Raw genomic sequence first — 26,946 nt, 5'->3', positions numbered from 1 at the left:
GATAGTTCCGATGGAAGGTGCACAGCTTAAATGTGTAAATCACCAGTAAAAGGGGATTGCAGAGATGCTAAAAGAACAAAAGGGAACAAAAAAGAACAAAAAGGGAGAAGAGCTATTTACCAAGGTCAAAAAACTGATGTTCTCTTTGCAAACAAGGCAAGGGTGAGAGGCATTTAGAAATGGCCTCTGATGTGTGGCTGGCAGTACGTTTCAGTCCGAGTCCCGTTTAAGATCAACCTCAACCTTGATGTCTTGTCCATTGGCCAACAGGATTTTCTGGCGTCGTCAGGTGCACATGATGGCAGGGATCCGGCCCAGCACCATTACCAGCTCCTTCCCCCAGCTTATGTCCAACGTGGACGCAGCTTACGAAGTGGCCGAGAGGGGCACCGCCTACTTCTTCAAAGGTACTCGACAGACCCCCAAAGGGAAGACACGGCAGGGGGCAGGGCCCGGAATGCTGGGACATCTGGTGCGGTCAGCCTCTGTCCCGTGATCATGGAGCGTGTTCCAGTCACACCTCCTCAGGTTGGGTGGGAGATGCCACTCTGCCGTTACAACAATGGCAAGAATGGCAATGACTGTCAGAGCCAGGACTTTACCCAAGACAGGCACCGTGCTAAGTGACAGCACCCCCGGGGGCTACAGACCCGGCTCCTGCCCCGCAGAGGGGCACATCCCACTGAGATCCTCCGGTGAACAGAAGCCAACACAGAACCCCATGTGAGGACAGCACCCTTGCTATGTGCCCTGCGGGAGGCAGCTGGGCATAGAAGGACCCCGTGGTTTCAGGAGGTGGGCATGCACAGTGTCACTCCCTGGCTCCAGCCCTTTCCTGTTTGCGTGACTCTGGCCAATTGTCTTCATGATTCGCTTCGCACAGTGATTATAGTAACACCGACCTTGGAGATGCGACAATGGCTAGCCAGTGGACGTTACCCAGTTAGGGACAACTGTCACTTTTAGCTCCTTTTTCTTGATGCCGAGGTTAGGTAAAGACGGAAGGCTGGTGCCAGCCTAAGAATCACAGCACTGGCACGTCCCACACCCGTCCTCTCCCATGCACGCGTACGAGACCCAAATGAAATTGTATACATGGAAAGTGTCTTGAAAAAATTAATGTGTTAAATGTAAGACCCAATTGTATCAACGTTATTGCTTTCTTAAGGCATCGCTTGAGATTTTTGCCTCAAGAGTAGTTTTAATTGAATAAAATCTTATATATTGGGTAATAGCCACAGTGACTATCCCATAAACCGCTCCCGTCGTGACCATGCATAGAAATCCTCATGAATGAAATGCCTTACTGAGTGGCACAGAATTTTTGTAAACTTTTTTCATATATAAAATTTTTAAGGTTTTGTTTTGTTTTGTTTTTGATAGAGTGCACAAGCAGAGAGGGGTGGGCAGAGAAAAGGAGAGAGAATCCCAAACATGCTCTGCACCATCAGCACAGAGCCCCATTTGGGGGTCAGACTCACCAACTGTGAGATCACGACCTGAGCCAAGCTCAAGAGTCGGACGCTCAATCGACTGTGCCGTTCAGGCGCCCAGAGTTTTTGTAAACTTAATTTCTGTTTTCAGGCCCCCACTACTGGGTAACAAGAGGGTTCCAGATGCAAGGTCCTCCTCGCACTATTTATGACTTTGGCTTCCCAAGGTATGTACAGCGAATAGATGCTGCCGTCTACCTCAAGGATGTGCAGAAGACCCTTTTCTTTGTCGGAGACGAATACTACAGGTATGGCTCTTCTCCTTTTGATTTTCCAGATGCATTCAATGAGAAGGGAAAATCCTTCAGCAGAAAAGAATGCAAAGCAAGTTAGCAAAAGGCCGTGGGCTCCTCTTGGCCCCTGGGGTGCCATTTACTCATGGTGGACACTGTCTCAAAGATACAAACTATCCAAATGAGTGAAACATTCATTCAGTAATCCCATTACGTGTTCTCCAGCACATGAAACACCCTCATGTTTCAATGCACTGGATCTCCGGTGGGTGCAGCTTCCCCAAATACATGGCTACCCGCAGGGAGTGCCTGGGGGTAGAATTGACTCCCTGGATGTGGGTACCAGTGTATCCCAGAATACTCTGTGATTTTGTGCAGAATGGATGTGGTCATGACTGTGGGGCTCTTCAAAGGAAAGTTCTGCTGAAAGGAAAAGCACTGTTGCTAAGTTCTTTCATGCAACCCAGACCATGAAGGCTCTTCCTATCCGTAGTGGATCACATAGGATAGCCCCGTCCCACCTGCAGGGGTCTTTATAAGCAGACTGAGCAAGGCGCCATCTGTCGACCAATGCCTGCACATGGGGCCACAGCTCTTCCCACCTGCTGGGTTTCTGTCCTTAACTGACTGGAGTTGAAGGCAGAGCACCCTCTGTCTCTACTCCCCACTCTCCGTTCCGAATTGCCTGTTCATCCAAACTTCAGAAGAGGGAACTGAGAAAACCAGATTCTAAGCAGTTGACTGTGCTAAATACATCAGGTCCATGAAGGATCTGTTGGTAAGTGGGAGAGTACCCAACTTGGGCCCAAAGGTTTTCATCTTATTTTATGTCACTTAACTATTTTTAGGTTTTTATTTTAACTCCTGTTGGTTAACGTACAGTGTGATATTAGTTTCGTGTGTAGACTATAGTGATTCCACATGTCACCCGGTGCTCATTACAACAGGTGCCCTCCTTAACCCCCATCATCTATTTCCCCCATTCCCCACCTTCCTCCCCTCTGTAACCATCATTGTGTTCTCTGGTTAAGAGTCTGTTTCTTGCTTTGTCTCTATTTATTTTTCCCCTTTGATCCTATGTTTCTCAAATTATACATACAAATGAAATCATATGGTATTTGTTTTTCTGACTTATTTCACTTCATTTCTCTAGCTCCACCCACGTTCTTGCAAATGTCAAGATTTCATTCTTTTTGATGGTTGAGTAATATACCATTCTATATATACACCAGCTTCTTGATCCATTTATCAGTCACTGGACATAAGGGCTCTCTCCACAGTTTGGGTGTTGATGATAATGCTGCTGGAGACATGGCAGGGGTGGAGCCTGTATCCCTTCGAATTAGTATTTTTGTATCTTTTGGATAAATATCTAGTAGTGCAATTGCTGGGGCATAGGGTGTTCTATTTTTAACTTTTTGAGGAACATCCATACTGTTTTTGCAGGGTGGCGGCCCCAGTTTGCATTCCCACCAGCAGCGCAAAAGGGATCCCTTTTCTTTTTTTTTTTTTTTTAATTTTTTTTTCAATGTTTATTTATTTTTGGGACAGAGAGAGACAGAGCATGAACGGGGGAGGGGCAGAGAGAGAGGGAGACACAGAATCGGAAACAGGCTCCAGGCTCCGAGCCATCAGCCCAGAGCCCGACGCGGGGCTCGAACTCACGGACCGCGAGATCGTGACCTGGCTGAAGTCGGACGCTTAACCGACTGCACCACCCAGGCACCCCAAGGGATCCCTTTTCTACACATCCTCACGAACATCCATTGTGTCCCGAGTTGTTAATTTTAGCCATTCTGACAGGTGTGAGGTGGTATCTCATTGTAGTTTTGACTTACATTTCCCTGATTATCAGTGATATTGAGCATCTTTGCATGTGTCTGTTGGCCATCTGTGTATCTTTTTGGAAAAAAGTGCCTATTCAAGTCTTCTGCCCATTTTTAATTGGATATCTGTTTTGGGGGTATTGAGTTTTATAAGTTATTTATAGATTTTGGAGACTAACCTTTTATCAGATATGTCATTGACAAATATCTTCTGCATGTTACCTTTTAGTTTTGTGGATTGTTTCCTTCACTGTGCAGAAGGCTTTCATCTTGGTGAGGTCCCAATAGTTCATTTTTGCTTTTGTTTCCTTTGCCTTTGGCAACATGTCTAGTAAGAAGTTGCCATGGCAGAGGTCAAAGAAGTTACTACCTGTGTTCTCCTCTAGGATTTTGGTGGTTTCTTGTCTTACACTTAGGTATTTCATCCATTTTGAATCTATTTTTGTGCATGGTATAAGAAAGTGGTCCAGATTAATTCTTCTGCACATTGCTGCCCAGTTTTCCCAGTACCGCTTGTCGAAGAGACTTTTTTCCATTAGGTATTCTTTTCTGCTTTGTTAAAGACTAGTTGACCATATAGTTGTGGGTTCATTTCTGTGTTTTCTATTCTGTTCTATTGATCTATGTGTCTGGTTTTGTGCCAGTACCATACTGTCTTGATGACTGTAGCTTTGTAATATAGCTTGAAGTCCGGAATTATGATGCCTCTAGTTTTGCTTCAACTTTTTTCGAGGTTGCTTTGGCTATGCCGGATCTTTGTGGTTCCATACAAATTTAGGATAGTTTGTTCTAGTTCTGTAAAACATGCTGTTGGTATTTGGATAGGGATTGCATTAAATGGGTAGATTTCTTTGGTAGTATAGACATTTTAACAATATTGGTTCTTCTAATCCATGATCATGGAATGTCTTTCCATTTCTTTGTGGCCTCTTCAGTTTCTCTCATCAATGTTTATAGTTTGCAGAGGACAGATATTTCACCTTTTTGGTAAATTTCTTCATAGGTATCTTATTGTTTTGGATGCTGTTGTAAATGGGATTGATGCCTTAATTTCTTTTTCTGCAACTTTATGATGACTGTATAGAAACGTAACAGATTACTGTTGATTTTATATCCAGCTACTTTTCTGAATTCATTTATCATTTCTAGCAGTTTTTTGGTGGAGTCTTTCAGATTTTTTTTCTTTTTTTTAATTTAAATTCAAGTTAGTTGACATACAGTATAGTCTTAGCTTCAGGAGTAGAACCCAGTGATTCATCTCTTACATATGACACCCAGTGCTCATCCCCAAAAGTGCCCTCCTTAATGCCCATCATTCATCTAACCCATCCCCCCACCAACCTCCCTCCATCAACCCTCAGTTTGTTCTCTGTACTTAAGTGACTCTTATGGTCTGCCTCCCTCTCTCTTTTCATCTTATTTTTCCTTCCCTTCCCCTATGTTCCTCTGTTGCATTTAACAAATTCCGCATGTGAGTGAAATCATATGATATTTGTCTTTCTCTGACTTACTTTACTTAGCATGATACACTCTAGTTGCATCCACATTGTTGCAAATGGCAAGATTTCATTATTTTTCATCTCTCAGTAGTATTCCATTGTATATATATACCACATCTTCTTTATTCACTCATCAGTCCATGGGCATTTGGGCTCTTTCCATAATTTGGCTATTGTTGAAAGTGCTGCTATAAACATTGGGGTGTGTGTGCCCCTTCGAATGATCATTTTTGTATCTTTTGGATAAATTCCTCATAATGCAATTTCTGGGTCATAGGGTGGTTCTATTTTTAATTTTTTGAGGAAACCTCCCTACTGTTTTCCACAATGACAGGACCAGTTTGCATTCCCACCAACAGTGCCAAAGGGTTTCCCTTTCTCTGAATCCTCACCAACATCTGTTGTTTCCAGAGTTGTTAACTTTAGCCATTCTGATAGGTGAGAGGTAGTATCTCATTGTGGTTTTGATTTGTATTTAACTGATGATGAATGATGTTGAGCATCTTTTCATGTGTCTGTTAGCCATCTGGATGTCTTCTTTGGAAAAGTGTCTATTCATGTCTTCTGCCCATTTGTTCCCTGGCTTATTTGTTTTTTGGGTGTTGAGTTTGGTAAGTTCTTTATAGATTTTGGATACTAACCCTTTATCCAATAAGTCATTTGCAAATATCTATTCACATTCTGTTGATTGCCTTTTAGTTTAGTTGATTGTTTCCTTTTTAGTGCAGAAGCTTTTTATCTTGATGAGGTCCCAATAGTTCATTTTTGCTTTTGTTTCCCTTGCCTCTGGAAACATATCAAGTAAGAAGCTGCTGCAGCCAAGGTCAAAGGGGTTGCTGCCTGTGTTCCCCTCTAGGATTTTGATGGTTTCCTGTCTCACATTTAGGTCAGGTTTTCTATATAGAGTATCAGATAATCTGCAAATAGTGAAAGTTTGACTTCTTCCTTGCCTATCTGGATGCCTTTTATTTTTTTGTTGATAAATTGCTATGGCTAAGACGTCCAGTACTATGTTAAATAACAGTGGGGCGCCTGGGTGGCTCAGTCAGTTAGGCGGCCGACTTCGGCTCAGGTCATGATCTTGCGGTCCGTGAGTTCTAGCCCCGCGTCAGGCTCTGTGCTGACAGCTCAGAGCCTGGAGCCTGCTTCATATTCTGTGCCTCCCTCTCTCTGACCCTCCCCTGTTCATGCTCTGTCTCTCCCTGTCTCAAAAATAAATAAACATTTAAAAAAAAAATAACAGTGGTAAGAGTGGACATCCCTATCTTTTTTTTAATGTATTCATTTATTGTTTCTGAGAAAGAGAGTCAGAGAGAGTGAGCACATAGAAGTGGGGAGGTGCCAAGACAGAGAGGGAGACACAGAATCAGAAGCAGACTCCAGGCTCTGAGCTGTCAGCACAGAGCCCGACGTGAGACTCAAACTCACAAACCATGAGATCATGACCTGAGCTGAAATTGGATGCTTAACCAACTGAGTCACCCAGGCATCCCATCTATCTTCCTGACTGTAGAGGAAAAGCTCTTAGTTTTTCCCCACTGAGGATGATATTAGCTGTGGGTTTTTTGTATATGTCCTTTACTATGCTGAGCTCTGTTCCTTCTATATCTACTTTGTGGAAGGTTTTTATCATGAATGAATGTTGTACTTTGTCAAGTGCTTTTTCTGCATCCATGGAAATGATCATATTGTTCTTATCCTTTCTTTTATTAATGTGATGTATCACATTGATTGATATTGAACCACTCTTACAACTCAGAAATAAATCCCATCTGATCATGGTGAATGATTTTTTTTTTAATGTATTATTGGATTCGATTTCCTAGTATCTTGTTGAGAATGTTTGCATCCATGTTCATCAGGGATATTGGGCTGTAGTTCTCTTTTTTAGTGGAGTCTTGTCTGGTTTTGGTGTCAGGGTAATGCTGGCCACATAGAATTAGTTTGGAAGTTTTCCTTCCTCTTCTGCTTTTTGGAATAATTTGAGAAGAATAGGTATTAACAGTTCTTTAAATGTTTGGTAGAATTGGCCTGTGAAGCCATCTGATCCCGGACTTTGATTTGTTGAGACTGTTTTGATTACTCATTCAATTTCTTCACTGCTTTTTGGTCTCTTCAAGTTTTCTATTTCTTCTTGTTTTAGTTTTGTATGTTTCTAGGGAATTATCCATTTCTTCCAGGTTGTCCAATTTGTTGGCATAGAGTTTTTCATAATATTCTAAAATTGTAATTGTTTGTATTTCTGTGGTGTTGGTTGTTAGTTTTTCCTCTGTCATTTGTGATTTTATTTATTTATTCTCTCTCTCTCTCTCTCTCTCTCTCTCTCTCTCGATAAGTGTGGCTAGGAGGTTTATCAAATTTCATTAATATTTTCAAAGAACCAGCTCCTGGTTTCATTGATCTGTTCTATTGTCATTTGTTTGTTTGTTTGTTTCTATCTCATTTATTTCTCCTCTAATTTTTATTATTTGCTTCCTTCTACTGGTTTTAGGTTTTGTTTATTGTTCTCTTTCTAGCTCCTTTAGGTGTAAGGTTAGGTTGTGTATTTGAGATTTTTCTTGCTTCTTGAGATGGGCCTGTAAACTTCCCTTTCACTTTTGCTGTATCCCAAAGATTTTGGACAATTGTGTTTTCATTTTTATTTGTTTCCATGTATTTTTTTATTTCTTCTTTTGATTTCCTGGTTGACTCATTCATTGCTTAACAGTATGTTATTTAACCTCCATATATTTGTGGTGTTTGCACATTTTTTTCTTGTGATTGACTTCTAGCTTCATAGCAGTGTTGTCAGAAAGGTGCATGGTATGACTTAAATCTTCTTGTATTTGTTGAAGTCTGTTTTGTGACTTAATATGTGATCTATTCTGGAGAATGCTCCATGTGCACTCAAAAAGAATCTGTATTGTGCTGTTTTAGGATGGAATGTTCTGAATATATCTGTTAAGTCCATCTGGTCCAGTGTGTCATTCAAGGCCATTGTTTCCTTCTTGGTTTTCTGTTTAGATGATCTGTCCATTGGTGTAAGTGGGGTGTTGAAGTCCCCTACTATTGTGGTATTGTTATCAATGAGTTTCTTTATGTTTGTTACTGTTTGTTTTTTTTTTTTTTTTAAATTTTTTTTTTCAACGTTTATTTATTTTTTGGGGGACAGAGAGAGACAGAGCATGAACGGGGGAGGGGCAGAGAGAGAGGGAGACACAGAATCGGAAACAGGCTCCAGGCTCTGAGCCATCAGCCCAGAGCCTGACGCGGGGCTCGAACTCATGGACCGCGAGATCGTGACCTGGCTGAAGTCGGACGCTTAACCGACTGCGCCACCCAGGCGCCCCTGTTTGTTACTGTTTTATATACGTGGGTTCTCCTATGTTGGCTGCATGAATATTTACAATTATTAGATCTTTTTGTTGGATAGACCCCTTAATAATGATATAATGCCCTTCTTCGACTCTTGTTCCAGTCTTTGTTTTAAAGTCTAATTTGTCTGATAGAAGTATTATGACCCTGACTTTCTTTTGGATCCATTAGCATGATAGATGATTCTCCATCTCCTCACTTTCAATCTGCAGGTGCCTTTATGACTAAATGAGTTTGTTGTAGGCAGAAGGGTCTTGTTTTTTTCTCCATTCTGACACCCGATGCCTTTTGATTGGAGCATTTAGTCCATTTACATTCAAGGTAATTATTGATAAATATGACTTTATTGTCATTTTATTACTTGTTTTGTGCTTGTTTCTGGAGCTTTTCTCTGGTGTTTTCTTGTCTTTGTCACTTCCATGTGTTGCTGATTTTCTTTAACTATATATTTCAGTTTCATTCTCTGTCTTCTTACGTGCTTATTAGTGACTTTTGATCTATGGTTACTATTAGGTATGTATATAACATCCTCTGCAAATAGCATTTCTGTACTAGGTTGATGGTCACTTAAGTTTGAACCCATTCTTCACTCGTCTCCTCCCCATGGTTTAGATGTATGTTTTTGTATTCTCTACCCTTTCTTTGTGTGTTCCTTGGCTGATTTTTTTAACAGAAATATTTTTACTGCTTTTGTGTTTTCTGCCTTTATACTGTCACTTTTGGTGTCTCCTTTCCACCCAAAGTGTCCCCTTTAATATTTCTTACAGGGCAGGTGAAGTGGTCGTGAGCTCCTTTAGTTTTTGTTTGTCTGAGAAACTCTTCAACTCTCCTTCTATTCTGAATCATAGCTGTGCTGGTATATCACCTACTCTTAATAACCATTTCTAGGCATAAAGGAAATGTATAAATACGTTTTTGGCTTCTTCCATCTGACTGATAGCTTCTCCAAATTGGAGCCAAGAAAGTAATATAACTGGAGAACAGATCTGTTTTGTGAGAAGGGAATTTTATTTTACAGAAATGAGTGCCAAACAAATGTAGACCTGCTGACTCCAGGCCACTGAGAGCCCTGGGATCACTGCTCAGAGCATCATGTGTTGTCCTGACCCGTCACTTAGAGTCCAGTGATTAAACCAAGAAGCCAGAGATCTTTCTTTCGGAACTTCCTTTCTGAAATCCTGATCGTAATTCATTTATTAAGCCCCTGGTATCTGCTGGGCAGATTCCCCCCAGGTCCTCATTTAAAATAAAGTGGCTGTAATCACAGTGCTGACATACCGAAAGATAGGTATTGAGAAACCCAACTCCCATTGCAGATTTTCCAAGAATGAGATTGGAAATGCATGCAGAAGCCTGCGTGTGGGAGTGTGAGGGCATTTGTGTTAATTCAGTTAATTTCTCAAAGATTGCTCACAGCCCGAATCTCACTTGGGAGATTTTCCACTCTTCCATTATTTCAATTCTCCATTCATTGCCTAGTCTTTGAACTAATCTACCATCTACCAGCAAAGCATGCACCTCCAGCCAGGCGGAATTGAGGTTTAACAGCTAACACAAGAGGCTTGCTGAGAGGTTTTTAATTCTCTGAGAATGTAAGGTTGGTGAGGAAGGGTGTCTCTGATTATAATGATGCCTGATTCCCCCCTGAAGAAAGCACAGTGCACCTTTCCAACTAGGCTTCTGTGAGTGTCTATTAAGGTAAAGTCTTAGTAATCTGGATAAAACAGATTCATTAAAAAGTTGGTCTAGGGGTTTAACTCAAATGTCAAAGACCCATTTTGGTATTATGGGAAGGAAACCTGGCAGGCACTTTTAAAATTAACTTTCCAATGCTGGGGCACCTGGGTGGCTCAGTTGGTTAAGCGTCTGACTCGTGATTTCGGCTCAGGTCATGATCTCGCGGTTCCTGAGATCAAGATGCACAGTGGGTGTGCGCTGACAGTGAGGAGCCTGGTTGGGATTCTCTCTCTCCCTCTCTCTTTGCCCCTCCCCTGCATGCAATCTCTCCTCTCTCACAAAATAAATAAACAGTTGAAAAATAATAATACAAGAAAATTACCCTTCCGAGGTTATTTAGAGTATTAAGTGAACAGTGCATGGAGACACCTAGAGCAAGCCTGGCACATAGTAGGTGTTCAAATAGAGTAACTTTTCAGTAACTGTAGGAACTTACATGGTGACTAACAACTGCTTAAAAACTTGTGATGATTAACAAATGATTGTTGAAACCTCAGCAGTTCTCTGAGCAGCACTCCAATCAGAGAGCTGGTCACAGGGAAGTTCCTTTCACCAATGAGATTCTTCTGTGTCACATGCTCCAACACACCTGGTTTCTGCACCAAAGAACAAGACAAACAACCTGGACTTACAGCTCAGAAGTCGAGCAAAGGTTGTCGTTAGCTACTCCATTAACAAACTCTCCCACCCTGAACTCCGCACCCCTGGTTTAGCAGAGCCTCAGATGTATGACATCTTATTGTCATGTGAAGCCATGCGTTGGTTAGAAATTATGTTCAGCTGCGAGTGAGAGACACCCAGAAATAACTGTAGCTGAAACACATAAAGGTCTGTTTTTCTCATGTATGTAATGTGTCAGGAGTTTAATAGACTTAGAATGAATCCATGGTCACCAGGGACCCAAGTTCCTTCTAACATTTTGCTCTGCTATTAACATGTAGATGCCACTCTTGCGGTTGCCCCAAGACTCAAGGAAGCCTCGGTCACTACGTCTTGTTCCAAACAGGAAAGGCAGGAGGGGCAGCTGGGTGGCTCAGTTGGTTAAGCCTCCGAATCTTGACTTTGGTTCAGGTCATGATATCATGGTTTGTGGGTTTGAGCCCCACATCAATGTGGAGCCTGCTTGGGATTCTCTCTCCCTCTCTCTGCTTCTCTCTCTCTCAAAATAAATAAATAAACAAACTTAAAAAAAAATAAACAGGAAAGGGGGGAAAGACCAAAGGAGACAAATGTTCTATCAGTAAAGCACGTGGCCATACTCAAAAACACAGAAGGCCGCAGCCTCAAGTTATAGACCAAGAATTTGTTTGATGTGTTACGACTTACTTTCTTTAGTCACTCATCAGGTTCTTCTTCGGTCGTCATGCTGGTTCAGTCTGTGACATAAATGATGTGCCAAGGGAAGAGAAGTGTCTGGATAGGCTTAATGTCAGGGACATTCTCCATGACGTCCGAGGGCTGGGACCCGTTTCAGTGACTGATGTGCCATGAGACAACTATGGAAGAACATCCCCCACTGAGGATTGACGGTTAGCCTGGGGCCAGGTTGGTTTAGGCTCTAAGAGTGAGAGCCCACATGTCACTGTAGTAGTAATTCACAGAGAGCAGCTGCAGAGAACTACAAGTTGAAATCCAAAAGGGAGCTCTATCATGCTGACGCCACCACGTGCCCCACCCTGTGCTCACAACACCACAAGCTACATGATGTGTTGCTTAAACGTAACAAGGGCTTCTTCCCCATACGTCCATTTGCTTTCACTCCTTCCTTTCCTCTTCCTGGCGGGCCCCAATGGTCCAGCCACTTTTTCTTCCTTTATGTTATTTCCGTCACCTTTGGCTAATTTCTCCCTGTAAATGTTCTCTCTTGCTTACCAACAGCAGAGGAGTGGCTACACCAGGGAGTTCCTGGGGACCGGGGGTGCCCTCAGATCCATCATTCTTTGAGGTAGTCAAAGAATTTTGTGTACAGTGACCTGCAAATCTGCAGGCCCCACCCCTTTCCATCCCTAGGGCACTCTTCTATGCAGACAGACTAGAGGCGTGATTGATGCAAAGGAGGACACGTTCTCCCTTTCATGATGCCCCAAATATACTGAAGTCACCATAGAGAAATAAGTGATAAAAACCAGAAAGATGGGTAGAGTTCAAAATCTTGCTTTTTAATCTTAAATTTGTTGGGTACGTTTCTGCACCAGGGTCTGTACTAGGACCCTGACACTCAAGAGAGAGCTCAGAGTTTGTGGACTGAGAGTGCAGGCAGGACTAAGAGAGTGTTCATCTCAGCAGTCCTTGGGCAACAGGGATGGCCTTTCTGTTTTGGTTTCGTCATCGTCCAAAGGGAGGCAGAAATAGTATCTGCTTCACAGGGCAGTGGGTGTGAGTGAGAAGGATGTGAAATGACTGTCCCATAATAAATCCTGAGCTCATATGGGGCGCTGCCCAGGCCCTCAGCAAGGCGCACAGTTGAGAGTACATGCATGGATAAAGATTTAAGAGCAATCCAAGTGTCACAGGTGCCCCCATAGAAGACTGGATGGGGATCACTGGGGCAAAACAAATAGGAAATGGCCAGCTCTAGTTAAGGTGTCGAAGAAGGAACTCTTAGAGGAAGTTAAGGTTTGGAAGAAGGAACATCTTGAGAAGAAAGTAGGAGTTTCCCAGGAGGGAGGCCGGGCGGGGGTGGGGGGGGGGGCGGCGTGGCTTCCAGACAAAGCAGAGGCACTGATAACACAAAACAGCCTGTGCATCTGGGGACAACTGCAGGCAGCTCCAAGGGTCATAATGCAGCTAGAACGAGAGACGGGGCCCAAGGAGAAGGAGGTGTAGATGACAGGGGGCCTGCACCTTTCCAGAGAGACCAGTGTGAAGTTATAAAAAAAGAAGGATATCTTTAAGTGTCCTGGATAAGGGAGTCACCCAGTAAGATTCATGTGGTAAAAATCTCACTCTGGCAGCAGTGTGACTGGAGCAGAGCCGACAAGATGGCAGGTTGGCTAAACCAGGCAGGCCAGGACGTGCTGGGAAACGTCTTCAAAGTGCTCAAAGAAAAAAACTCCCGACCAAGAATCCTGCACTTGGCTAAACTATCTCAAAAATGGAGACCAAATACGACATTCCCAGATAAACAAAACTGAGAGAATGTGTTGCTAGCATATCTGCCTTACGAGAAATACTAGAGCAAGTTCTTCAGGCTGAAGGCAAGTGACACTGGACAGCACTTTGAATCCACATTAAAACAACAAAGAGCACCAGTAAACATAATTATGTAATTATGATAGAATAAAGGTATATTTCCTCCCTTTCCTTCTCTTAACTGATTTTATATTTTTTAATGTTTATTTACTTTTGAGAGAGAGAGGGAGAGATAGAGAGTGAGCAGGGGAGGGGCAGAGAGAGAGGGAGACAGAGAATCTGAAGCAGGCTCCAGGCTCTGAGCTGTCAGCACAGAGCCCAACGCGGGGCTCAAACTCATGAACCGTGAGCCAAAGATCATGACTGGAGCCAAAGTCAGACTCTTAACCAACTGAGCCACCACCCAGGCACCCCCAATTTTAAAATTAACTGTTTAAAACTGCACGTGTATATGTTTATTATTTATATGTATAAAATTGTATCGTTGGACCTATAATATTCAGAAACATGATATATTTGTCAACAACAGCATCAAAGAAGTGGGTGTAAGGAAAATTGTATTAAGCTGGGGAAATGATATCAAATGATATCAAATCTGTAATGCAGATTTACAAGAACAACAAAAGAAAGGAGAAATGTTAAAAAAAAGGTTAATATATCAAAAACTATAAACATATACTTTCTCTCCTCTCAGCTTCTCAAGAAGACATTAAATTATCTAAAATAGTAATTAGAACAACGTATTTTGGGGGTTCATAACATATACAGATGTAATAAGTATAACAATACCACCACCAAAAGGAAGACCAAAGAATGAATTTTATAGGAATAATGTTTCTGAATCTCAGTGAAATTAAGTTAGTATAAATCCAACGGTTTGTGGTAAAGTAAGGTATATATGATATGGTCTACAGCAACCACTAAGGAAATAACTTTTTTAAATGTAGTGAAAAAGTCATGGAAGAAATTAAAATGGTACGCTGGAAAATCTTCACTAATGCAAAAGAAAGCATTAAGGAGGAAAAAGGGAACCAAAAAGACATGAGATGTGTACAAAGCAAAGTGGTGGAGTCAGATCCAATTACATCAATAACATTAAATGTGAATGGATTAAACAGTGTAATCAAATGACAGAGGTTATTAGACTGGATGGGAAAAAAAAAAAAAAAAAAAAAAAAAAACAAGACCCAGCTCTATGCTGAAGGAGACACACCTTCATATTCAAAGATACAAATAGACTAAAAGTAAAAGGACGGGGAAAATATCTATCATACAAACAGCAATCATAACAAAGCCAGAATGACTATGCTAATATCAGGCAAAACAGACTTTAAAATAAAAAGCATTACTAGGGATTCAGAGGGACATTTTTTAGTGATCAACCAAGGGTTGTTGATCAAAACAAGGGTTGATCAAAAGGGTCAATCAACCAAGAAGATAAAACAACCCCACAACAGACCCCCAAAATTCAGGAACCCCCCCCAAAAAAAGACTTGACAAAAATGAAGGGAGGAAACAACTGAATAATTATAATTGAAGGCTTCATGACTTCACTTCAGTAATGAACGGAGCAAACTCACAACAAGATCTATAAGGCACAGAAACTGTGAACAGCGCCACAAACCAACGAGCCCTAATGGTGATCTAGCAAACACTTGACACAAAAACTAAATGACGTTCTTTTCAAGTGCTTATGGCCCAGGATAGGTGACATGTTAGGACGCCACACACGTCTCAACTGAATCATACCAAAGATCTTTTCTGATCATAATGAAACTAAGCTAGAAATCGATATCGGAAGGAAAACTGGATAATTTACAACTATGTGAAAATGAACAACCAGTGTGTCAAAGAGGAAATCACAAGAGAAATTAGAAAATACTTAAAAGAAGAATGAAAACAAAAACACTGAATTTGAGAACGTATGGATTCAGTGACAGCAGTACCCAAAGGGAAATGCACAGCTCTAAATGCCCTTTAAAAAAAGACCTCAAGTCCATAACCTAAACTTCCACCTAAGACCCTGGGTAAAAGGTGAAAATGAAACCTAGAGCCGGCAGGAAGAAGTAAACAATGAAGATTACGGTGGAAATAAATGAAGTAGAGAATACATAAGCAATTTGAGAAAAATCAACAAAACTAAATTTGGTTCTTTGAAAAGATCAACAAAATAGATAACGTTTCTCACGAGGTTGACCTAATTAAAAAGAGAAGATTCAGGGTGCCTGGATGACTCAGTCAGTTGAGCATCCAGCTCTTGATTTTGGCTCAGGTCATGACCTCAAGGCTCGTGGGAATAAGCCCCACATCACGCTCTATGCTGACAGCCTGCTTGGGATTCTCTTTCTCTCTCCCTCTCTCTCTGCCCCTCCCCCACTTGCACACACTCATTCTCTCGCTCAAAATAAATAAACTTTAAAAAAATAAAAAGAGAAGACTCAAATTACTAAAATCAGAAATGAAAACGGGAACACTGCTACCAACCTTACGGAAATTAAATGGATTATAAAGGAGGGCTATGAATAACTGTATGCCAGTAAATATGATAAAAGACCTGAAATGGACAAATTCCTAGAAATAAAAGAGTGAAGCTGATTCAAGAAGAAATAGCCTGAATCAACCTATAACAAGTGAAGGCATTTAATTCATAACCAAAAAATGATCCATGAAGAAAAACCCAAGACTACATGCTTCAGTAATGAATTCTACCAAAACATTTAAAGAGGAATTAATGCCAGTTTTTCACAAATTCCTGTAAAAAATAGAAGAGGAGGGGCCATTTCCCAACTCATTATATGAGGGCAGTATTACCCTGATACCAAAACCAGACCAAGGTATCAGAAGAAAATAAAACTTCAGAGCAATAGCTTTTGTGAATACGGATGCAAAAATCACTCAAAAATACTTCTGAAAATCAATTAATGTAATACACCATATTGATAGGTTAAGAAACAAAAGCCATGTGATCATCTCAAATGCAGAAAAAGCATTTGACAAAATCCCACACTGTTGCAAAATAAAAACTACTAAACAAACTAGGAACAGAAGGACACTTTCTCAGTCTGGGAAAAGGCATCTATGAAAACCCACAGCTGACCTCATACTCAATGGTGAAAGCCTTGATGCTTTCCTCCTAAAATGAGGAACAAGACAAAAATTTTCACTATCACCACTTCTATTCATCACTGTAATGGAGGCTCTAGGCAAGGCAATTAAGCAAGAATGAATAGAATAAAAGGCATTCAGATTGGAAAAAAAAGTAAAACTGTTTAGATCTCATGACCTTTTATATAGAAAAGCCTAAGGAATTCTCAAAAAAAAAAAAAAACCCGGTAGAACTGATAAGTAAGTTCAGCATATTTGCAGAATGTGAGTTCATTTTGCAAAAATCAATTGTATTTCTATACACTTCAACAAATAATCTAAAAATGAAGGTTACAAAAACAATTCCAGTTAAATAACACCAAAAAGAAAAATAATATTTAGAAATCAATTTAACAGAAGTGGAAAACTTACAACCTGAAAATTACAAAACACTGTTGAGAGAAAGTAAGCAAGACCTTAATGGAAAGATATCTCATGTTCATGGACTGGATGCCTTAATATTTTTTAAATGACAATACTCCCCAAATTGATCTACAGGACTCCGCATGATCCCTATCAGAATACCACTGGATTCCTTTGTAGAAATGGACAAGCTGATCTTAAAATTCACATGGAAACTCACAGGACCCAGGAAAACCAAAATATCTTTAAAAAGAAGAACACAGTGGGGGACTCAGCCTTCCCAATTTCAAAACTTAACTACAAAGCAAGAGTAATCAAGACAGTGAGATAGGAACATGAGGATAGACGTAGAGATCAATGGAATAAAATCGACGGGCCAGAAATACACCCATATGGTCAGCTGATTTCTGGCAAAGATGCTAAGGCCATTCAGTGGGGGAAAGAATACAATTAAGTACAGCAGAAATAAAGGAATAAACAGGAGTTCCATTTCGTACATGCAGCGCTTGGCATCTTGGTGAAACCCAAGAATGGAAATGTCCAGAAGACAGTTCTCTATACAGGTTTTGAACTCAGAGAATTCAGGCTGGCAATGCCAATTTAAATGTCATCATACAATCAGGTGGAAATGGAGGCCATCAATATTTTTCCACATTGTTACAGAGTCTTTGTTCCAAAATCTTCCCACAGCCCTTTCCCTCAAAGGCAGGGTTCCTAACCCCGATGTGGGATGGTCTCCTCCCTTCTTCCCACTCCTGACCACTCTCCTCCTAGACCACTTGTAGAGAGTGGTCTACACTCTGCACAAGGTCCTTCCTCCCCAAAAAGCCATGAATTCCTAGCTTGAAGTAGATTATGAACTTCAAAGGGGATTCCAGGTTTTCATCTCACTAGAAAGGTCTCCTTGAAGAAACTTCCTGAAAACATGGAACTTAGATACCTTCCCACTAAATTACCCATTTTGCCCTCCTTTCTCACATTTTCCTTAAGCAGACACAGCTCTCTTTCAGTGCTTCAAAGCAGGCAGAATGGGGTCAGTTTTTGCTACTGGCACATGCTAGAAATCATCATAATCGACACACCAGAATTCCTACCCGATCTAAATTCAAAGCATTAAGTTAAACCACATGCTGGCACTTTATCAAAATAGTCCCCCAAGCCCTTAGATTACCAAGGTGGAGAGTAAGATACCATATCTGAAAAAAAGCACCTCACATTTATAGCGCTGTGATATCGCCAGTAAAGTTTAACTGCCAGTCGTGATTTCTTTAATACCTATTTCCATTAACCAATATTAAATGATGAAACAGAAGCTCATAGAGGAAATAAACATGGTTACGGGTCAATCATTTTTAGTTGGTATTCAGGTTTTACAAACAAGATAAGACATTGCGGGCAGTGAATTTAGCAGGTACTTGGTACGTGACAGATGCACAATAAAAATGCATTTCTTTCCTGAACATTCTCATTCAGCTAGTTTTTGGATGGCTTGTGTGTTAGGAATCACGGTGAGTATTTCCTCATATTCTTTCATTTTCCCTCTGTCTTCTCAACAACCTTGAGAAGTAGGTGCTCCTCTCTCCACTTAACAGCTAAAACATTGCCTCTCAGAGAGCTTATGTCATTAGTTCCAGGCCACCTCGCTAGAAAGTGGTCCATCTGAGGCTGGATTTCGTGCCCTGTGAGTCCAAACCCAGAGGTCCTCGTCATCCTCCGCACAGTCATTCTTCGTGACCTTTTCCCCATTCGTGTTCCGTCGTCAAACTACGCACACCCGTGGCTCTCATCCTGTCTTACAACTTCCTTTTATCCTCAGCAGAATCTGAAACATAACAGTAGACCTTCTGAATCGTAATCGCATCTCCGCTGCGCTCTCTGGACTGCCTCCACATTCTGTAGTCCTCCATTCTCCACCTCTTCTCACCCTTGCCTCTACTGCAAAATGTTACCCGGATGAAGTGTGCTTGAAGATTAGGTAAAGATTAAGCTCCTGGATGACTTAAGGGCCCAGGTCAAGTCACCAAGTTTACTCAACCCCATGCTAGCAGGTCCGTTAATGGTTCTTGGTGTCTACATATGCCAGGAACGTGTGTGTGTGTGTGTGTGTGTGTGTGTGTGTGTGTGTAAATTGTCTCTCATCCTCATGACCACTCTTTTCCAAATAAGAAAACCAGAGCTCAGAGCTCTTTCCCCTGATCTTAGAGCCGGGAGGTGACAGAGTCAGCTCACACCCAGAGCCATCTGATAGTACACAGTATGCTTTTTGCTCTGTAGCAGAAACCCTCAAAATCTGCCCACAAACCAAGGACTAGATTATCACAGACTTTGCACCAACCCACAGCAAAATAGGAACAGGACAACTTCATAAATGTAGGGGTAGAGTCCAGGTCAGTATAAAGACACATTGTTGGCAAGAACCGTCTTTTATGCTGAGATTATGTCCTTTCTGCCTTTTTGGTGTTAAGGTCTCTTTTCTTTCTGAAATGATCATGAAAATAAGTGGTAATTCTTTTCGATGGTTTGATGGTAATGCTTTTCCAGTTTCTCCCGAAACACTTTTATGTATGTTATTACCCCTGTTATCCTCTGAAGAGTTATGTATAAGATCTTAGGTATTACTGCCACCCCTCTTTGTGAATAAGCAGACAGATAAAAGAGAAACATCTTTCCTCCATATCTTCCTATTGGGTTGATAATCAGTATTCTCTCTTTAAAAGGTATTCCTGCCTTTAAACTGTTTTTCTGTTCTCAAGAACAACAGGTATTTGCTCTGTCCTTTCCCCAGCCCTCCCCATCCACTGTGATATAACACCCACCCACTGTAACATAACACCCATCCACTGTAATGTAACACCCATTGGCTGTAATATACCACCCACCCACTGTAATAAGAAGCATGCAATGCCTGTAACAGGCAGACCCCCACTTGCAAGTGGTTTCCCTGCAGGCGTTCTTTCATCAGTCACTCGTTCGGATGGAGAACACATTTTGCCGCAAAACAGTATAAATGGCGATTATGTTTTCAAGGTCCCTCCTAAATGTTTGGTTAACATGCACGAAGCTGAGGCACAGCCCGGTGTACAAAGTGCAGCCTCGAGGGCTCCATTCCAAGCAGGCGAAAGAGAATACAGACACGAAAGTCCTTCCACCACTCCCTGAGCACGGGGCCGGCTTCAGATAACGAATTTGAGGAAGGCAGGTGCACCACCCTCCCACCACCTCCCTCTCCGCCTGCAGACCCTCCCCTCGCCCTCCCCTCTGCACTTACTCCCCAAGTATTCTAGGCTTTAGATCTCTCTTCCTCAAAGCTTCCACTTCCTCCATAAAACCGTGTCAGGGAAGCAAGAAGACACAGCCTGGTGAACAAAGATTAATAAGCAAAGGACTTTGAATGAACGACTGCAGATTTTTCACAGCCTGAAAGGGAGTGAACAAAAGAAATATAGGAGCCCATGTGCCTAGGTCGTTCCTATTTGTTCCTCCAGCTTTGCCCTGACTGCTCTCCTGAGACATTGCAGTCACTCCCCACACCCAGGTGCCCCGTCCCCACACACGGTATCGACACTTCTGGTGACACAGTAAATGCTTCCCACTTTTATCTGTGTGCAGTGACTCCTGAAAAGGGAGTTGGGGACGCTCGGCATCCACTCCCGTCCACACCACTCCACCAAGCAGCTCAACCCACTTGTCACTTTGGCCCGACTACTTCTTTCCTGGTGTGGGGTCCCTCCCAGTGTCCAGACAGGTCTGTCCCCAGCCCACAGCCCGCACTCACAGCCACCCGCCAGGCGCACTGGGCAGGCGGCTGTCGTCTGTGGCAGCAGGAAACTGCCCCACACTCCAGGCACCAGCAGGAACCGGCTGACCTCTCGGGGCAGGGGCGGGAGGGGGCGGGTGGTGTCCACTCTGGGAATGTGCCCACGGGGGGCTCCGTGCCGACGAAGAAGGAACTTTCTCACACTTGAGACCAAGTCTGCCTAACTGCCTACGTGCCGAACCGTACGAGTCACGCTGATTCATACGAGTCAGTCTCTTTCACAAGGGGCAACGCAGATCACAAAGAGATGTATTAAACAGTCTTCTGAGTTATCACTGCGTGGTGGTTGCTGATCCAGAAAAAGAAAGTTAATCTACTATTCAGTCATTCGTATAATCTTTCCAGGAAACAAAAGCAATTTAATTCAGTTCAACTGATTTAAAAGCAGAGGCTCAGTTATCCGAGATTTTCTTGTTTCTGATCTTTATCTATTGACTCTTCACATCTGTGTTTATTCGCTCTGCATTGTTTGTTTGATCCTTCCTCCACGGCTGCGAAGCAAGAAGCCCATGACTAAAAAGTCCCCATGAAGGGCTTTCAACTGATTCTTGGACAAGAATCTAAGCCCACAGATTCATGCGTGGAGGGGGGCGGGGGAATCATTGAAACAGTGAATAAAGCACCAAAAATATATGTAGAGTTTCTTTCAAGAGGCAGCGTGTCTTTTTTTTAATTATAGGAACATGTTGCTATAACGCATAGAATAACTCTAAGAATTAATGATTAATTAATAATTCCAAGAATAATTCTAAGAATATATCTGTTTAGACTGTTTGGAGCAAATGATTGCCAAATTAGTGGTCCTAGAATCCCAGGAACTTGGAAGAGAAGCGATAGAGTGTGTGTGTGCCTGCGTGTGTGTGCACATGTGTGTGACACAGAGAGGAAGAGACACACACACGTGCACGTAAAGCCACAAATCAGCCCTGGCTAAATATGCCGGAGTAGCACCGTGTCACCTGCAATGGATAAGAAGCTCTTATTAACATCATTCATGACATAACACTTCTTCCAGCTATGACGAACGAAAAGGGAAAATGGAAAAAGACTACCCAAAGAATACTGAAGAGGAATTTTCAGGAGTTAATGGCCAGATAGATGCTGCTGTGGAATTAAATGGTGAGTGTTTCCACCAAAAACTTTCTTTGTGGAAACTGTGGCAAGAAATCTGGGCTGTGCGTTCACATGACAGAAAACAGGTTTCCAAATGGGAGTTCTTGTTCTTAATGTCAGTCCTGAGTCCCTTATAAATTTAGCGAACCACGTCGCTAGAAAGAGTATAAAATGTGTGCCATCCAGAATCTCTGTTTGCAAATAGAAAGTTTTAAAAGTACAGCTTCAGTCCATCAGTCGGGTACATCTTAAAGCCCATCCAGTAAAAACTGCCCTTTTCATCTTGAAAATGTGCATATTCTTGGCCCTCCCAGGGCCTTTCCCTTTCCCATCACTCAACTCCTGAAATCTATCATGTAGCCGGGAAAGTTGAATTGAACTGAACCAAGTGGAATAAATGTGATTGGATCTGGTGGACCAGTCTACACATTCTTCTTGAGCATAGAGCACAGAGCTGGACTCTGTTCAGAAATTCAGAGACCCTTCCTGATACATTCTCTGCTCTTGGGGAGAGGCTAACAACAGTCGGAAATGCCCCTCCATCCAACATAGATAAGATTACTAGAAAACAAGACAGTCTGTAATTTCGTACTGAGTTGTGTGGCCATCTTCACGACAACTGCAGCAGGTGATCTAAGAAAGAAAAGATGAGAACCAACATTCCCAGTTGGAGACTTCACGGTGGGACTTCAGCTGAGGTTTACAGAATGGCCAGTGGTTCGCTAGGGAGAGATGGGGGAGGGGATTTCCTGGAGGGTATACCCCAGCGGAAGGTGAGGGATGAGCGACAAGTCAGAGGTCCTGTGCTCCAGCTGACAAATCCCCAGTTCGCCTCCAGGACGACCTCCAAATCCTCCATTGACGGATTTCTAGGTCATCTTCAGTAACCACATTTTCAACTTTGTCTCTTCTAGGCTACATTTACTTCTTTTCAGGACCCAAAGCGTACAAGTATGACACAGAGAAGGAAGATGTGGTCAGTGTGCTGAAATCTAGCTCCTGGATTGGCTGCTAGACAGGAAGGTCTCGTGTTTTCTAGGGAACGCACGCCATCGCAAGCAGCTGGTCCCCGGACGTAAGGACCAAGGCAGAATGTAGGATGGGGGTTCTTCCCATGGCCTTCGATCCTAAGGGCAATTTCCAGTTCATCAAAAATAATTACGCTCCTACATTTCTTCACGGTTGTGAATTCATAATTTTAATCAAAATGGGAGATTTCTATAGATGGTCAACTTCACATAAAATCGGAATCAACACAATGCTCTCCTCTGCGAGACACCCACTGCTGTTGTTTCTTACCCAACATACTGAAGCAAATTGAGAAATTTGGGTTTTTATTTCTGAGAAGAAGTCTATTTGTGGATTCCCTGACATGTATTATAATTCTTTTAAAAGGACATGTCATTGCCGTGCAAATTTTAACTACTCTTCACAGTAGTGGCTTTTGCTGCCTTTACATGTGTTGTGACGAGGATAAATTTGTCCCTCTGTGCTTTGAACATCTCACAAACAAAATACCATATAAGTTTTATTTCTCGTTTGTTTGTTTAACTGTGCTCACTGTCTCTGAAGCAGGTCGCGGTGGGCAAGCCCACTCAAATGAAATTTCGGACTAGGCAAGAGAGGGAAACTTTGCAACAGGAAGACTTTTAACAACAGCCAATAAAAATGCTGTATGAGAACCGTCGCTCATTTCTCTCCTCAGTCAGTATCTACTAGCTTCTATCACACATTCTTTGGCAACAGACTCCACGAACCTAGAGAAAACTCAAAACTGGAGATAGTTCATACGCAGACACAGGAGAAATGGCAGATATTCAGTCCATTTCCTGCCTCCTGACAATAAAACACCTATAGTGACACTGTCTCTAACCACGCATGTGAGTCTCTTCAGAGTAGTTTTCCATGTAGGGGAGTTGGTCTGTTTAGTTTTTCTTACTTCAAGTTAAACCTTTTCTCTTTCTTACCTGCTCATCAGTACAGAAAAAAGACAGGGGTTTGTCATTCTTGTGATTTTTTTTTAAATCTGACCCTCTAGAATGTAAGGAGTCAAAAGATGAAGTGATCCTAATGTTAGATGATAAATACATTTAGTAGACTTCCCAGGCTGCCCGGGATGGCCACAGGGTCACCCTGTCAGCCGTTACTGTTGTGTCCTTTACTGAATTCCTTCCTAGTGTTGAGAAGGGACAGGGCCAGGTGCCTGGGTGGCTCAGTAGGTTGAGCATCTGACTCTCGGTTTCGTCTCAGGTCATGATCTCACAGTTTGTGAGTTTGAGCCCCAAGTCGGGCTCTGCACTGACAGTGTGGAGCCTTCTTGGGATTCTCTCTCTCCCTCTCTCTCTCTCTCTCTGCCCCTCCCCACCTTGTTCTCACTCACTCTCTCAAAATAAATAAATAAACTTAAGGAAAAAAAGAAGGGCGGGGCCCTCACTGGAGGGTTGACTCTCAACCCTCCCCTTGGCTTCTGTTACTGAAAGTGGCTATTGATGGCCAACCAGATGTCGAATCTTTGACGGTTGAAGACACATTTGAGTATGCGTGCTTTCCAGAAGAAAGTCACTTTTGCAGAAGCAGCTAGCTGAGGAGAACTACTTAATTGCAATGAGCAATGAGGAAAAGCAGTCTGGCGGGTCCTCGAGAGGCTAAAATCAGAGTTTCCATGTAACTGTCCCACCACTTTCCAATGTCTGCCTGCGAGCCAGGAAGACACGTCCACACAAAAATGTGCACAAAACGTGCCCAAAAACCTTCATGGCAGCGTTATTCAGAATAGCCAAAAAGTGCAAATGTGCTCGTAAAATGATGAATGGAGTTTGTTTATTGTGGTAAATCCATACAATGGAATATTATTGGGCAATAAAAAAAAAAAAAAAGAGCCACCGCGTGCAACAGCACAGATGGAGCTTGGAAACGGTGCACTGAGAGACCAGATACAAGAGGCCACATATTCTAGGATTCTGTTTATGTGAAATGTTCAAATAAGAAAATCCAGAGGCAGAAGGCTGATGTGCACCTGCCAGGCGTCGTGGAGGGGCACTGGAAGGTGATGGCTAAGGGGTGGGGGCTTTCTTTGTGGGGTGATGGAAATGTTGCCCAAGTGATGACGGTGAGGGTTGCACAGCTCTGCGAATATACTACAAGCCATTGGATTGTACGTCTTAAGTGGATAAATTGTATGGTGTGTGAATTACATCTCAATAAATCTGTCATCTTCAAAAATGACAATAAACCAGGAGATCAAGGTGGTGTGACGATCTCTGCGGGCCGAGCGGTCTGGCCAGCTCGGACACGGAGCCCACGGCAATGAAGCTGTGGCCTGAAGACATCTGGAGCTGAGCATGACCAGCCAGATGTCCCCCCGGGCGCCCCCTGCTAGCCTAGGGGTGTGTGCATTATAGACCCTTCACTGGAAGCAAAACAGCTTGTGCTCTGAGGTCTGACGGGCTTAAAGCCCCAGATCTGTTATTTTTAGCTGTACGATGTTGGTTCCTTAATCTGAGTCTCGATTTCTTCCTTTATATATCAGAATAGGGAGAGTTCTTACCTCCCAGAGATACTTAGAGGCTTAAATATACAAGTCACAATACACAACGCTCTTAGACGGTCTATAATTGTCGTTGTGAGACATCTCAGAGAACGTGTCTGCCTCCTCTGGGATAGCTGAGGATATGACAGCTCTCCAGCACCCTGAGGGTTGATAACCAGTGACCTGAGATTTTCCTTTTCCAAACTGCAAATGAAATCAGTACGCGAGTAATATGCTGACTGTTGTTAACTCCCATCCCCCTGAAATAAATCTTACAAATTATTACTCCTTTGTTGAGTAAGAGAACTTCTGTCTCCTAGATAGAGTTGGACATATTTTGGAAAGACACAACAGTGTCTCTCAAGCACAAAAAACAGTAACCGTGTTTGTGTCAAAACTCCATCGGCATATTTATCGGCTCCCCTGAGACAAGACTTTGTGCAGAAATAATTTATAACATGTATTCGTCACTCGGCTGCAGAGCGAGCGTGACAATGTTTTGTGAAATAGTTTTGAGCCCAGTGTGGCTTGACCGTTCCTCTGAGAAAGGAAGGAGCAAGCAGAACAGTTTTCTTTCTGACGACCCGTGTGCATTGTCCTGCTGACCTCAGTGATCGTCACTTGACGGGTGGCCCAGAAGCTCTTGGAAAGCACCAGAGGGGCTGCTGAAGGACAAGTGGGTCCACCCCGGTGGGGAGCTCCCCTACCAGCTCTGCACTGACTTTCCCGCAGTGGGGACCACGTAGCCTGGAGAGAAATGGAGACCCAGCTCGATCGTCGGGTCCTCTGTTCTTTTCCAGATGGTCATTCAGAAACGCCTCAGACCTCCCTTTTACGTAGATGCCAAACTATACGGTTTCTTTTTCTGGGGTTCTGTTTGACATATTTTTAAACCATCACCTTCAAGTGCTCTCGTGTATGAATTATCCACGTGTACTCTACTTAATCCCGCTTCTAGTCATTTCCTTCTATGATATTGCAGGGTTTTTTGTGAATATTCATCGCTAAAATTACCCAGTGAAGCGCCATTTGAGAAGAAATGCATAAAGCTGGTCAACGGCGTGGAGGTTTTGACTCCCTCATGGAGCATAGGAAAGTCAAAGCCACAGGTTTCCTGTATTTGTCCCCTGTAGGCGCCAGTAGAAGGGAGAAGGAATATCCTCTGATCGTGCCATCTGCGGAGCTGTCCTTGGTGCCACCACCCCCAAGGGGCGCACAACGTGACCAGACTAAAGCACATCCTGTTGTACCCCAAATGCCCCAATCCCTGCCCCACTCCCACCACCGGGGCTCCCGTAATCCCAGTAAGAGCAGAACTGGGATCTGCTGGTAAATATGCTGTAGCAGGAAGTTCGTGAATGACTCTGGGTTCCAGAAGAGAATTCTTGCAAGGCACACGTCCTGACTCTCTCCTCCATTAACCTTAACCCATCATACTTTCCTCTAATTCGGTGTAGCATTTTAAATGGCGGGGGACAGAATCAAACTTTCGTTGTACAATGCAGCCTGCTGTCCTGACGAGAGTGTGAGGGGACACCAGAAGAGACAAGGAGGGACGGACCCAATGAGAAACCATTGCAAAGACGAGTTGAGAAATGAGCCATAGAAATTCATTTTAGATCATCTGCAGTGGGAAGGAAAAGGAAAAAAGCATGTCTGTGAGTAGCCAGAAAACGCCAGCCTGAAAAATGAGAGCTTTAGAGGTT

At 42.7% G+C, this 26,946-nt stretch overlaps 1 protein-coding gene across 1 annotated transcript in view; it reads left to right on the top strand.

The window, feature by feature from the left end:
• MMP20 (matrix metallopeptidase 20) overlaps positions 1-22,726 on the top strand; it is a 52,030-nt gene extending 29,304 nt beyond the window's left edge. Inside the window, exons 7-10 of the mRNA XM_043578794.1 lie at positions 271-407; positions 1,585-1,741; positions 21,614-21,717; positions 22,626-22,726. Of these exons, the coding sequence (XP_043434729.1) occupies positions 271-407; positions 1,585-1,741; positions 21,614-21,717; positions 22,626-22,726 (499 nt within the window). The remainder of the gene's footprint in view (positions 1-270; positions 408-1,584; positions 1,742-21,613; positions 21,718-22,625) is intronic.
• Positions 22,727-26,946: the final 4,220 nt, after the last annotated feature.

The sequence above is a fragment of the Prionailurus bengalensis genome, chromosome D1 (assembly GCF_016509475.1).
Source record: "Prionailurus bengalensis isolate Pbe53 chromosome D1, Fcat_Pben_1.1_paternal_pri, whole genome shotgun sequence".
Lineage (NCBI taxonomy): Eukaryota > Metazoa > Chordata > Mammalia > Carnivora > Felidae > Prionailurus > Prionailurus bengalensis.
The sequence above is the reverse complement of the archived record's forward strand: the minus strand, read 5'-3'. Positions and strand labels throughout refer to the sequence as shown.